Source organism: Pinus tabuliformis, chromosome 8 (genome assembly GCF_031772625.1).
Source record: "Pinus tabuliformis cultivar Carrire ecotype Pingquan chromosome 8, CPIR1, whole genome shotgun sequence".
In the NCBI taxonomy this organism is placed as follows: domain Eukaryota; kingdom Viridiplantae; phylum Streptophyta; class Pinopsida; order Pinales; family Pinaceae; genus Pinus; species Pinus tabuliformis.
This window is the reverse complement of record NC_142294.1, coordinates 1158159977-1158172054: the sequence shown is the minus strand read 5'-3', so window position 1 is coordinate 1158172054 and position 12078 is coordinate 1158159977. Positions and strand designations below refer to the sequence as shown.

General features: G+C 39.9%; 1 protein-coding gene across 4 annotated transcripts in view; it reads left to right on the top strand.

Annotated features, from left to right (window-relative positions):
- Nucleotides 1-12078, top strand: part of LOC149239449 (SNF1-related protein kinase catalytic subunit alpha KIN10-like) — a 124484-nt gene that overhangs the window by 21801 nt on the left and 90605 nt on the right. For all 4 annotated transcript variants that reach the window (XM_089373424.1, XM_089373423.1, XM_089373422.1 and 1 more), the window contains one exon: nucleotides 1085-1269. In XM_089373424.1, the coding sequence (XP_089229550.1) occupies nucleotides 1117-1269 (153 nt within the window). In that variant the 5' untranslated portion in view covers nucleotides 1085-1116. The remainder of the gene's footprint in view (nucleotides 1-1084; nucleotides 1270-12078) is intronic.

The window sequence follows — 12078 nt, the reverse complement described above, 5'->3', positions numbered from 1 at the left end:
AATGAAGGTCCTTCTAGTCAAGGCATAAGACTAGAAGTACCTTATGAGCTACAAAACTCAACAGCAACTTGATTTAATCTTGAACTTTTTCATTTTTTCTTTTGACTTTAGTTACGTTCATGTAATCTTTTGTGTTCCTTCTTGGAGTGCCAACAATTTCCAACAAGATAACCTATGGCATCAACCTGACAAACCTAACTTGATGCCCCATGTTGCAGTATAATAGGATTAGATTCCAGTCTAATGGTAAAAGTGATGGCAACCTACACAGCCTCACTGACTCATTATGTGTGTGACAATTTTTTGTTGGGCACTTCATATATGTGTCAAAGCTCTTAATGATTGCCTGTTAAGTTTTTCTCCATGATTTTTTTCCTATAGACTATTTTTGACTACAAAATCACAACTATTTTTGCTAGCTTCAGATATCTAGTATTCTTATTAACCCTGTGTTAAGTGTTTATGAGATTGGGCATTATATAATTACTAGTAAATTAAATCAGCAGGAAAAAGTTGTCCATCTGAAGGCTTATTGTCTGATATTACTGATTTTGGTTTTAAGTTTTCTTATGGTGATAGGATCTACATCTTAGCATTGTAACACATTTTGCAGATAAGCAATTTTCCATAGAAGTTAGTACCTTTGAAAGCATGGAAAACCCATAGATGTTTTTATTTTCAGTGTAAATATGGAATAGACTAATAGGTATGTTTATATATGTATTGGCGAAGTTTGTTGGAAAACTGTATTCTTATTTTCTTCCCCCTAGTAGGATAACTTTCTGAAGTGGTCAGCATCTTAATCAACGTTTATGAACATTAGTAACTATATAAGAATGACCTTAATATAAAGTGTTGATTGAATTCAAATTCAATACAAATCACCTTTAAGACGGGGTGAATTTGGAGGATCTCATGAGGGCAAGGCAGGATATAAGTTTCAGATTGTTTAGATAAGTTTTGAAAGGTCAATCAGAAAGTTAGATTTGCTTTTCCACAAATTTTAGTATGCATGAAAATTGGCTGACTGAGTTACTTTATTGGATATGTACCTTTAATTTTCATTTATTTTTTAATTATGCAGTGAGGCGGGAAATCAAAATATTAAGATTATTCATGCACCCTCATATCATACGTCTGTACGAGGTTATAGAAACTCCATCAGATATATATGTTGTGATGGAATATGTAAAGTCTGGGGAGCTCTTTGATTATATTGTTGAGAAAGGTCGATTGCAAGAGGACGAGGCCCGATGCTTTTTCCAGCAGGTATTGTAGGCTTCCTCAACATACCATTATCGAGAATTTCAAATTTAAAGGGAAGAAAGAAGGCGAATTAAGACTTAGGTATATATTATTTCAGGTTTCCCTATTTCCTGGATCTGTCGTCCAAGTTTAAAATTGGAAGATTTTTGGCATTCCTCAGTTTTAGTAAATTGCATTTTGTATTTTTTCATTGGTTGGCAATTGCTTGATAAACCTGTACATGACTTTGAAAGGGTATTTTGGAGATTGAACTGTCTGCTAAATCTTAAATGTTAAAATTTTATTTATTAAGTTGCTAAAAATCTAAGTTGTTGAGAAATTATCAAGAATGAGGCAATGCAAATTTCTTGGTTTCCTAACTGTTTCTGAAAGTGAATAGGAGAATTTAATCAATGTACACAAATACAAAATATAATTAGTTTCAGAAAAATATGCACGACTGACAATTCTAGGATGTGCAATGCAATATTCTTGTTATATGTAAATTTTGGATTTCTATTGTGTGCAGAATTTTGAGTTAACGTGAGGACGAGCTGTGGAAACATACATATGTCGATGCAATATTCTTTTTCAATTTAAACTTTTCATAACTCAAAGAATGTTACTACTATGGAAGCTAGCATATATTCAACAAGTTTTTGCATTCCAGATGCAAAAGTTTTGGAATAATAAAGAACACTTCCAAATAGGCATTTGCATCTGACATGAGATGCACCATACCTTTGTTGGGCTCAAGGCACCTGATTAACAGTTCAAATACCAAAAGTCTAAATACAGAGTCAACTAGACATATAAACTAGAGACTAGAAGCTCAATTATCATGAACCTATAAATGCGCATGAGAGAACTTAAAGATCAGAAAACAAACAATGGTGCACCATAAAGATAAGCTCAACACACAAAGATTTTACTCTGGAAGCCCTTAATCGAGAAAACCAACCAACCTTTGAGCTTCACCGCTCTTATATTCTCAATTGAATATTACTGTCGAACTACAGTGAATGTCGACCTTGGTCGACACCTAAGATCAATGCACTCATATATCACCTAATCTCTACTGATCATGAAGATTCATTATCTCATCATCTCTTATCAAACTTACATCATGCTCTATTTATAGGCATAGAAAACCCTAATTCGAAGCTTCTTGAATCAGTGCAGGTGGCTGAAGATCATTGGTTAAGATCTCGGGAATCTTGGGATTCCTAGGTAATTTTTGACCACTTCTGATTGTAGTCAATTTCCCTCTGACCACAAGTCTTAGTTGACTATGTGCGTATGCTCAATTGCTATCCTTTCCACTGCTCTAGTCAATTATCAACTTCTGTCGGTTGCTCGACTGCCATTGAATTCTGCTGATGTAATTGCTTTTGACTTGGTCATCACCCTATCGACTCAACCATCTACTTGTTGTCTCATTGACTTGACATTGATCCTCTTGTTGACATGCTGTCCTTAGTTGATTGTTCCCGACTAGATTTGTTGAGGTTCATCCTTAGCTCTCTTACCTGGCTAGTCAGTCAATCGAATGAACTCCAGTTCACTGAGATTACCTGCAAAGAGCACAACACCTCAACATTCTCCCACTTTTTGTCTTCTTTGCATGAACTATTAACACTGTGCTTTTAGTGAACCAAGGCCCTTAAGCCCAACTCCTCTATATGCCAAGATAATTTATCAGTACTCACCGACTTTGTTAGAAACTTACTGCTTGTTGAACAAACATGATCTCTGAATACAGCTGCTGCAACTGGATTACTTCCTTGCTTACATGAGTGGCTGCCATGTATTCGGCCTCTGTCATTGATATTGCCACGACCAATTGCTGCTTACTCATCCAACTAATAGCTCCATTGACCAACTTGAATACATATTTGCTAGTTGACCTTCTTCTGTCCAGATTGCTAGCCCAGTTGGCATGGATTGTTGAAAATTGGTAGCTTCGGTTGGTATTTTCCTTGGCAAAACAAAGAAGAAATTATGTATTTTCGAGTTGTCCAAGTCAGCCTTAACACGTACGGTCAAACCCATCTCCTACCACCACACATATATATTGGCATTCGATTGACCTCATTTGGCATCATCATCATCTCATCCATTCGATCTGAAACAAGGAGTTTTGTTCACACGTGTGAAGGAGGAAGCAAAAGTTTCCAGCGAAGTTTGACCTTTCTTGTTTCTGCTTTGACCAACGTTGACTTGGGATTCCTTGCTGTTGTTTGACCTAGATTTTGACTGAATTGGAGGTTGAATGCTGTTGTTTGACCGAGATTTTGACTGAATTGGAGGCTGAAATTTCAAATTATCTGTGGATCGTCAACTGTCTTTGATCGAAGTTTTGACTGTGTTTTGGGCCATTGTCCGAAGGTTTGACTGTAGATCAAACTTAGAGATTTGACCAAAATTCGGAGGAGATTATAGGACCAAATTTTGGCTATTTGACCTGCTACCTCAGGCTGAAATTCGGCCCTCTGTTGCAGATTTGGACTTTGAACAGTGCATTGACTTTTCTCTCTCAGTTGACTGGTTTTGACTTGGCAAATGTTGAGGTCAGACATTGACATTTTGACTGGAATATTCTGATGAACATTTTGATGAATTGAATTCTCTCTCAAAAGGAAAGATTACCGAGTTTTCCCCTTGTGGGGTTTTGTCCTAAAAAAATTTGGTGTTTCTTGTCTCATTGTTTACTGTCATCTCTATTGCTCTACTAAAGTTAATGGTTGAATTTTTTCATGTGTAATTGCTTAATGATTGGAATGCTCTAAAGAAGTCAAACTGTATCATTGGAAGTAGTTATCAGTTTGAAAAGTTGTACTAGTCTTGTTTGCACTAGAAAATCTACATGGACAAATCCTTGTACAATTGCTTCACTGTCATCTTCAGGTCCTTCATGGTAGTAGATTGTGTAGAAATTCCACGAAATTCTGATATGCCAATATGAACAATCTAAAAGACACTTTCTTTCCATATAAACACAATTTCTCTACGAAATTTGCAGTGGAATAGAACAGAAATAAATGCACAATTCACAACAGAGAACAACAACAATTTTTTTCTAGGGAACCCAACTGGGAAAACCCTCGCTCGCTTGAGAATTTTATTGAATAATGAGCAGTAGATCTCTTACAAATAACCTTGCTTCAATAGAGAATACAAACTGATCTCTCAGCCTTGAACTAGGCTTGAAACAACCCTGCAAGATCCCTGATCCTTCCTTCGATTTTTATGCGCACTAGTAACCCCTATTAAATAGGAAAAACCCCTATTTCTATGTACACTTCCTAGAGGAATTGCTTTCCTCTCCAATAATTCGCAAAAGAATGCTTGGCACCTTTCTCTCACAAGCTCACAAGATTATGATTATAAGGTGTGGCTTCGTTCCGTCTTTTTAGTAATTCGGATGGCCAAAATTAGTGAGTTTTCTAATTAATGAATGCTTTTGTGATTGATTGAGTTAACGTGAGTTAATTGCTCATGCAACTCGTTCTATTTCAAGTCAACCACTTGAATCTCAATCACTTATGTTTTTCCTCAATCAACTCGCACTTGAAAATCAAGAACTCAACTTTCAATTTGAACACATCACGTCACTGCATCCTAACTCGTCCTAATTTTTAGGGACACTCCTTAATTTTAGGAACTCAAGCATGCACAAGAAGGAATTCGAATTTGACTCCTTGAATTAAGGCACAAATCAAGGAATCAATTTCTCGCTATTATTTTTATCACTCTCTCTTAGCGAGGAAGGGATTCTGTACAACTCCCAACTTATCTCTTTGATGAACAAAAACTGCTTCTTGCCAATGCCTTGGTCAAGATGTTTGCTGTCTGCTCCCCTGTTGGAATGTACGGTAGCTTCACTATCCCTTTTTGCACACAATCTCTGAGATGGTAGTACATGATCTCGATATGCTTTGAGTGATCATGAAACACTGGATTCTCAGAGAGCTTAATGCAACTTTGATTATCACAATGTATCATGGTAGGATTTATCCCTTGTCTGAAAAGTCCCACAAAAAACTTCCTCATCCAAATAGCCTTGCAAGATTCCTGACTACCAGCCATGTACTCGACCTTTACTGAACTAAGTGTAACTGATCTCTGTTTCTTGCTGTACCAAGAAACAAGTGCTGATCCAATGCTGAAGATGCCACCTAAAGTACTCTTCTTGTCCGTGGAGTTCCCTGCCCATTCTGCATCTGTGAAGCCCTTAAGCCTCACTCCATCAACTTGTCTGTACTACAATCCATAATCCACAGTGCCTCTGAGATATCTCAACACATGCTTTGTAGCAACCCAATGCACTCTGGTCGGTTCCACCACGAAATAACTCAATGGGTTGACTGCAAAAGAAATATATCAGGTCGTGTTGACCAAGTACATCAACGACTCAATGAGCTGCCTGTATACTGTGGGATCCACTCGCTTCGCTGTACTAGCATCCACCTTTCTCCAGTTTGTGACTAGAGGCGTGGCCATGGGACTGCAATCCTGCATATGAAATCTCTGGAGAATCTCTGTAGTGTACTTGCCCTATCCCATGAAGATCTCACCATCACCCTGCCAAATCTCCATGCCAAGGAAATAGTGCATAAGCCCCATATCAGTCATCTCAAACTCCCTGGCAAGGTACTTCTTGCAATCTTAGATCAAACTCTCATCTCCAATCAGTATAAGGTCGTCGACATAGAGAACTAGAATGAGCGGAAGCCCTCCTACGATGATGTAGTATAGGTTGTCACCCGCCTCACTTTTAATGAAGCTCAATCCTCAAAGTAGCTGTCAATCCGAGTGTACCATGCTCTTGGAGCCTGCTTGAGCCCATAAAGAGCTCTCTTCACCCTGCACACGTGTCTCTGCTGAACTGCTCAAACCCCTGTGGCTGCTCTATATAGATCTCCTCCTCAACCACTCCATTGAGGATGGTTGTCTTCACGTCCATTTGGTGGATCTTCCATCCCATCTGTGTTGGAAGCATAGTTTTAAAATTCGGCCGTTTCGAAAGCGAAACGGCCGAGTTGATCCGTTTCGTTGCCCTCTGAAGTGACTCGGTAGAAGAAACGGCTCGTTTGGCCGGGTCAGCCATGACTCGGCCAACTCGGCCGAGTCACAAACAACGGCCCATAACCCCAGTAAAACAGTGATTTAACAATTTTTTAATGATTTTTTAAGGTGTTTGCTGATTGTGGCTGACTCGGCCAACTCGGCCGTTTCCATACTGACTCGGCCGAGTCACAAACAACGGCCCATAACCCCAGTAAAACAGTGATTTAACAATTTTTTAATGATTTTTTAAGGTGTTTGCTGATTGGTTTGGACTCCAATGTGTTTTATGAATTAGTTAAATGTTATTTGGGGTCCATTTCCCCCTCCCAAACCCTATTTAACACACTCAAATGCTCTGTACTATTGATATGCTATTCAAATTTCATGGTAATGTTAAATTCTTAAAGTAAAAGTGACATTCTCCTTAATCTTCATTTTCATCCTTTTACTTAAATTTTTAACATTACCATGAAATGACTCAGGATGTTTGAGAGTGGTTTCAGCCTCATTGGATTTCATATGGAGAAAGTAGAATTTTAGATTTCATATGGAGAAAGTAGAATTTTAGATTTCATTCAAAATCCAGCAGACTTATCAGTTTTTCAGGATTTCAGGATTGGAGGATTGCAATGTTTCCATTGAATTTTGTCATGTATTAGGGTATGGAACTCGTATTTAATCAAGAGCACCAATCCCTGTATGTACCTTGATGTTAGTGACATTGGTTGTCGAACTCCTCTAGGATTCGCTCCCAAACCAGGAGCTTCTGAAAATGTCGCTCCCGCTCCCGTTTTCGCTCTCGCTCCCCACTTTCGCTCCTGCTCCCAAGTAACACTGAGCCAGATGATGTTGGCAACTCTAGCAGTAGCCACTAGCCAGTAGTACTGGTCACAGACTTTTGTTGTAGAGGCCATTTATAGCCTCCTTGGTTATGTGTTTTTGTTTTGATCTCTATATCATCATCGTGTATGTATTGGACAATGCATTAGGTGCCATGTTGATATAATGGATATATTCATGAGCCTACTTTGATCATGTGTTGTCTTCTATCTATATTCTAATGCTGTGTGTTTGGAAACATGAATGAAAATCTTTAAAATTATGTGTTTTTATAAAAAATAAATATTTAATGTATTTTTTACAATGATAGAGTCATTAAAATCGAGCCGGCCGCGTCGATACCGAGTCGGAGTCAGAGTCGGAGTCGACCCTTGGCCGAGACGGAGTTTTAAAACTATGGTTGGAAGTGCCAAAATAGTCCTAATAGATGAATACTGTGCTACTTGGGAAAAAATCTCCTCATAGTCTATGCCCTCAATTTGTGAGAAGCCCTTGGCCACAATATTAGCCTTGTGCTTCTCCACACTCCCATCTACTCCATGATTTACCTGTACACCCATCTCTATCCAACTATTGATTTCTCTTCAGGTCGTGGAACAATGTCCCTAGACATCATTCTTCATGATAGAGGAATATTCCTCCACCATGGCATCTCGCCAAACTTGTTGAGAAGCTGCCTCTTTATAAAAAGAAGACTTGGTGTCCGCCACTTTGTCATGAGTGCCATATAACTTGTGTACCTCTATGGATGTTTACTCTACCTAAACATGGTGCTAGGAGCCTCGACCTGCTCCTGATTACCCTGAATCAACCTCTTGATCGACTTGGTCTATTCCTCCTCGTGGTGGGTGGCTCTCGCTGATCTGTCTGCTCTCGGCCTAGTTTCTCCCCCTTATCCTGCTGCAAATCCTGCTGTGCTACCCTCTTGCCACTAGATTGTGGCTATAACTGACTCTGAGGCGCTAGCTGTGACTCCTGTTTGGGAGCATGTAGCTCCTCCTCAGGTACCGCAATATGCTCACGCTCTAAGGAAACTCTCAGAGGTTGATCCTCTTGGAATCTCACATCTCGCCTGAGAATTGTCTTCCTAAATTCTAGAAGATACACCCTGTATGCCTGAGTTGTCTCACTATATCCCTGAAAAATCCCCTTTTTTGTTGTGGGCTCCAACTTCTTCCTACTATCCTTGGACACATGATAGTAGACCTTTGTTCCAAAGATATGAAAGTGTGAAACATCAACTTCTTGCCTGTGAAAGTCTCCTCTGGTATAACTCATCTAAGCACCCTGTGTGGACTCCTTTTCTGCAATACTGTAGTGTTGCATGCTTCTGCCCACAAGAACATAGGTAGTCCCTGATCATGCAACATGGCCCTAGTTGCCCCAACAATACTCTTGTTCTTCCTCTCTGCCATCCCATTCTGCTAAGGGTTATGAGGTGTTATCAACTCAGTCCTAATACCTACCTTTGCACAAAACCTTGAAGGCATTGGAGACATTCTCCACCATTGTCACTTCTCACTGCCTGGATTTTCTACTTGGTCCGCTTCTCTACCAAGGCCTTAAACTCCATGAACTTGTCTAAGACTTCATCTTTCTTTCTCATAAAATAAGCGAACTTTTCTGAGAAAAATCATCAACGAAAGTAACATAATACCTAAGTCTCATCAGTGACGGAGAAGAAAAAGGCCCGCACACATCTGAATGCACCAACTTCAAAATCCCTTGGCTTCGCTGTCCTGACCATGGAAAGAAGACTTGACATACTTGCCAGGCCTGCACCCCTTGCGCACTCCACTCTTGTCAAGGCCGCTTGCTAGTAATCTTGTAGTAATCTGCAGAATAATCTTCAACACTCCATGATGCAACTGTCCCATGCGTCTGTGCCAAAGTTCATCAAAAACTGCACATCTTGCCTTGCTGCTCAAGACCGCATCTGCCTCTACCTCCAACTTGTAGAGATTCTTCATCCCCACACCTATCTGCTTCACTGTAAACCTTACCTCTGCTGAAGGTGACATCATATCCTTTATCCTCAAGGATAGCTACTAAAACCAGGTTCTTTTTCAGCCTTGGGACATAGAGCACATCTTTGAGATGAAGAGAATTACCTGACTCCCTCTCAAAGCTGATGGTACCCATAACCTTGGTAGCATACTTGCCATTATCTCCAAGCTCATTATTCACTTGCAAATCCTTCTCATCCAATTGGCTGAAATACTCCCTGTTCCTAGTCATATGGAAAGAGGTTCGTGAATCAGTAAACCATGTGCTGCTCCCTACTGAGCTTGCCATTCAAGCTATCAATGAGAAATCCTTCTCAAACTAAGAGGCAAATTCGTCTACCTTAGCTGATTCAACTACATGCTCCTTATTCGACCCCTTCTTCATCCTATTAGGACACTTCGAAGCATAGTGCCCAAAAACATGGCAATGGAAACACTCAATCTTGCCTTTGCCTTTCTTGCCTTTGGATTTACCTGCAAAAGCAAGATTCTCCTCTTCCTTGTAATGTTCCAAACTTAAATAAACAATGATATGAAAAACAAAATCGATTTGTGACACAGGAAATAAAAACAATCAACGAATGTTTATTAAAACTTCAGAAGTAAGAACCAGATGAGCCATTTTATTAATGAAATGGAGCAAGTACAATAATATGGAGAAATGCACTTGGGCTTGCCTCAAGGGCAAGCTTGAGAGGACCTAGGTGATAAACAATAATCTTGAAGCTGGAAATGACTGCTCCTCCAATGCTCTGCATTGTCCCTAGAAACTTAGAGACTACACTGTTGGCTGGAAAGGAATTGCAAGAAACCCCATATTTGGTGCTTAGAAAATGTTGAAACTTTATATCTGGGATCGTTGTCAAAAACCCAAGAAAACCTAGTAAAAGTTTGGGCTGAATCCAAACTCCTAAATTCGGCCTCCAATATGCCCTACGCAATCCCCAACAATTTTGCACTGTTTGTTGCAAAGATACGATTGAAAACCCCACCTCCAGTGCTCAAACAATTATGAAACTTTATATTTGGGATCCTTGTCGAAAACCCAAAAAAACCCAAAAATGGTTTGTCCGGATTTTGAACTTTCAAAATCGATCTCCAATATGTTCCCATGCCTTCCAAGCTGCTCCACAAAACGGCCTGCAGTAAACCCCAACGAAATCCTCCTCCAATCTCATGAAAATGCAACAATCACTTAACCAAATATTTCCCTTAACCTCCACGGTAAAGCTATGCTTCAAAGACCGATACTCCACCCTTCACGTGAACACCTAGTGTTGCCTCTGCGCTGGCCCAGGAAGTGCGAAAATCACCTTGTGAAGTAGCACACTCCTCCAACTCCAAAACTTCTCCCAAATGCCAACAATCCTCCTATGCCTCCTCTTTGAAAAATCCTTCACCCAAACTCCTCTGCAAGAATTCACAAGCAAACTCGACCTCCTCTTCACTGTGTCTTCCAGTAATATGCACCACCTGGAGATGGATGCAATCGTTGGGAATCACACTAAGATCCTCCTCCCGAAGAAATGAAAGAAAACTTTCCTAGGGTGGCACTCGAAGTCCCCCGAAGAAAGGGTGAGCTCTTCGCTTGAAGAACTCGTGTTGAACAACAAGTGACTCGGCTAAGCAGCTCGAGCGACCAAAGAGAAATCGATATTACCAAAAAGATGAATCCATGAGATGAGGAGAGCTGCCTTCCTTATATAGATTTCGCGGAGTATTTTTCCCTCCAATTTGTCATCCATCATGGGCCCTCACTTAACCACCATCATGCAAAACTTAACCACCTCCATGCAAATCGAACTAGGGAGTGCGTAACTTAACTGAAACACAAATAACTTTTCCTAAGTCTATTCTCCTAATAAAATCGAATGGCGTCCACTAGCTCCAAAATTGGTCCCATAATACAAAACATAATCTTGTTCCAAAATGATTTAGGAAGGGACATGACATTCCTTCGAAACCTTGGAACCCTTGCCACTACTGCTAGAAGCCTCAACTAGTCTGAGCCTTAACTCCTCTTGAGTGAAGTCACTCCACAGGTGTTCCCAATCTGACAATGTATCTTGTCTAGTAATAGTAAATACTTTGAATGAAAGTATAGCAATCCTTGGTAAACCCATTCGGAGCTACACGCACAAGCTCTCTACCCACCGACTTCTCTCCAACCACTGCTAGCTCTTCATGGACTTCCTGAATTCTGGTGAGATAGGTAGTTACATTCTCACCCTTCTGCATCTTGATTGTCCTTAGCTTTTCTTTGAGGACCATCTTCTGGTTCTCTGAAGGGTTTTGGTAGAGCTAGACTAAGGCATTCCACATCTCCTTAGCTGTATTTTTACCTGTAGCATGAGGGACTACATGATCCTAAAGTCCATCCAGGATCATCCTCTTGGTCTTTGCCATCTGCTTTTGGAAAAGCCTTAACTCACCTAGATCTGAAGATTTTGCAACACCTTTCTCTACATAATCCTTCAACCCAAACTCGTCCAACAAGCACATTATTCAGAATTCCCAAACACCAAAATTCCCAGCACCATCAAGTCTATCCGGCTCTCTCATTCCTACTCCTGCGTGTGTCATCTTTCAAACTTGAAAGCTGTGTGCTGGTCGATTCCTGTTCACAGCTTTGATACCATGTAGAAATTCCATGAAATTTTGATATGCTAATATGAACTATCTGAAAGACACTTTCTTTTCATTTAAACACATAATTTCTCTACGAAATTTGCAGCGGAATAGAACAAAAATAAATGCACAATTCACACAGGAGAACAACAACAATTCTTTTTCTAGGGAACCCAACTAGGAAACCCTCCCTTGCTTGAGAATTTTATTGAAAAATGAGCAATAGATCTCTTACAAATAACCTTGCTTCAATAGAGAATACAAACTGATCTCTCAGCCTTGAACTAAG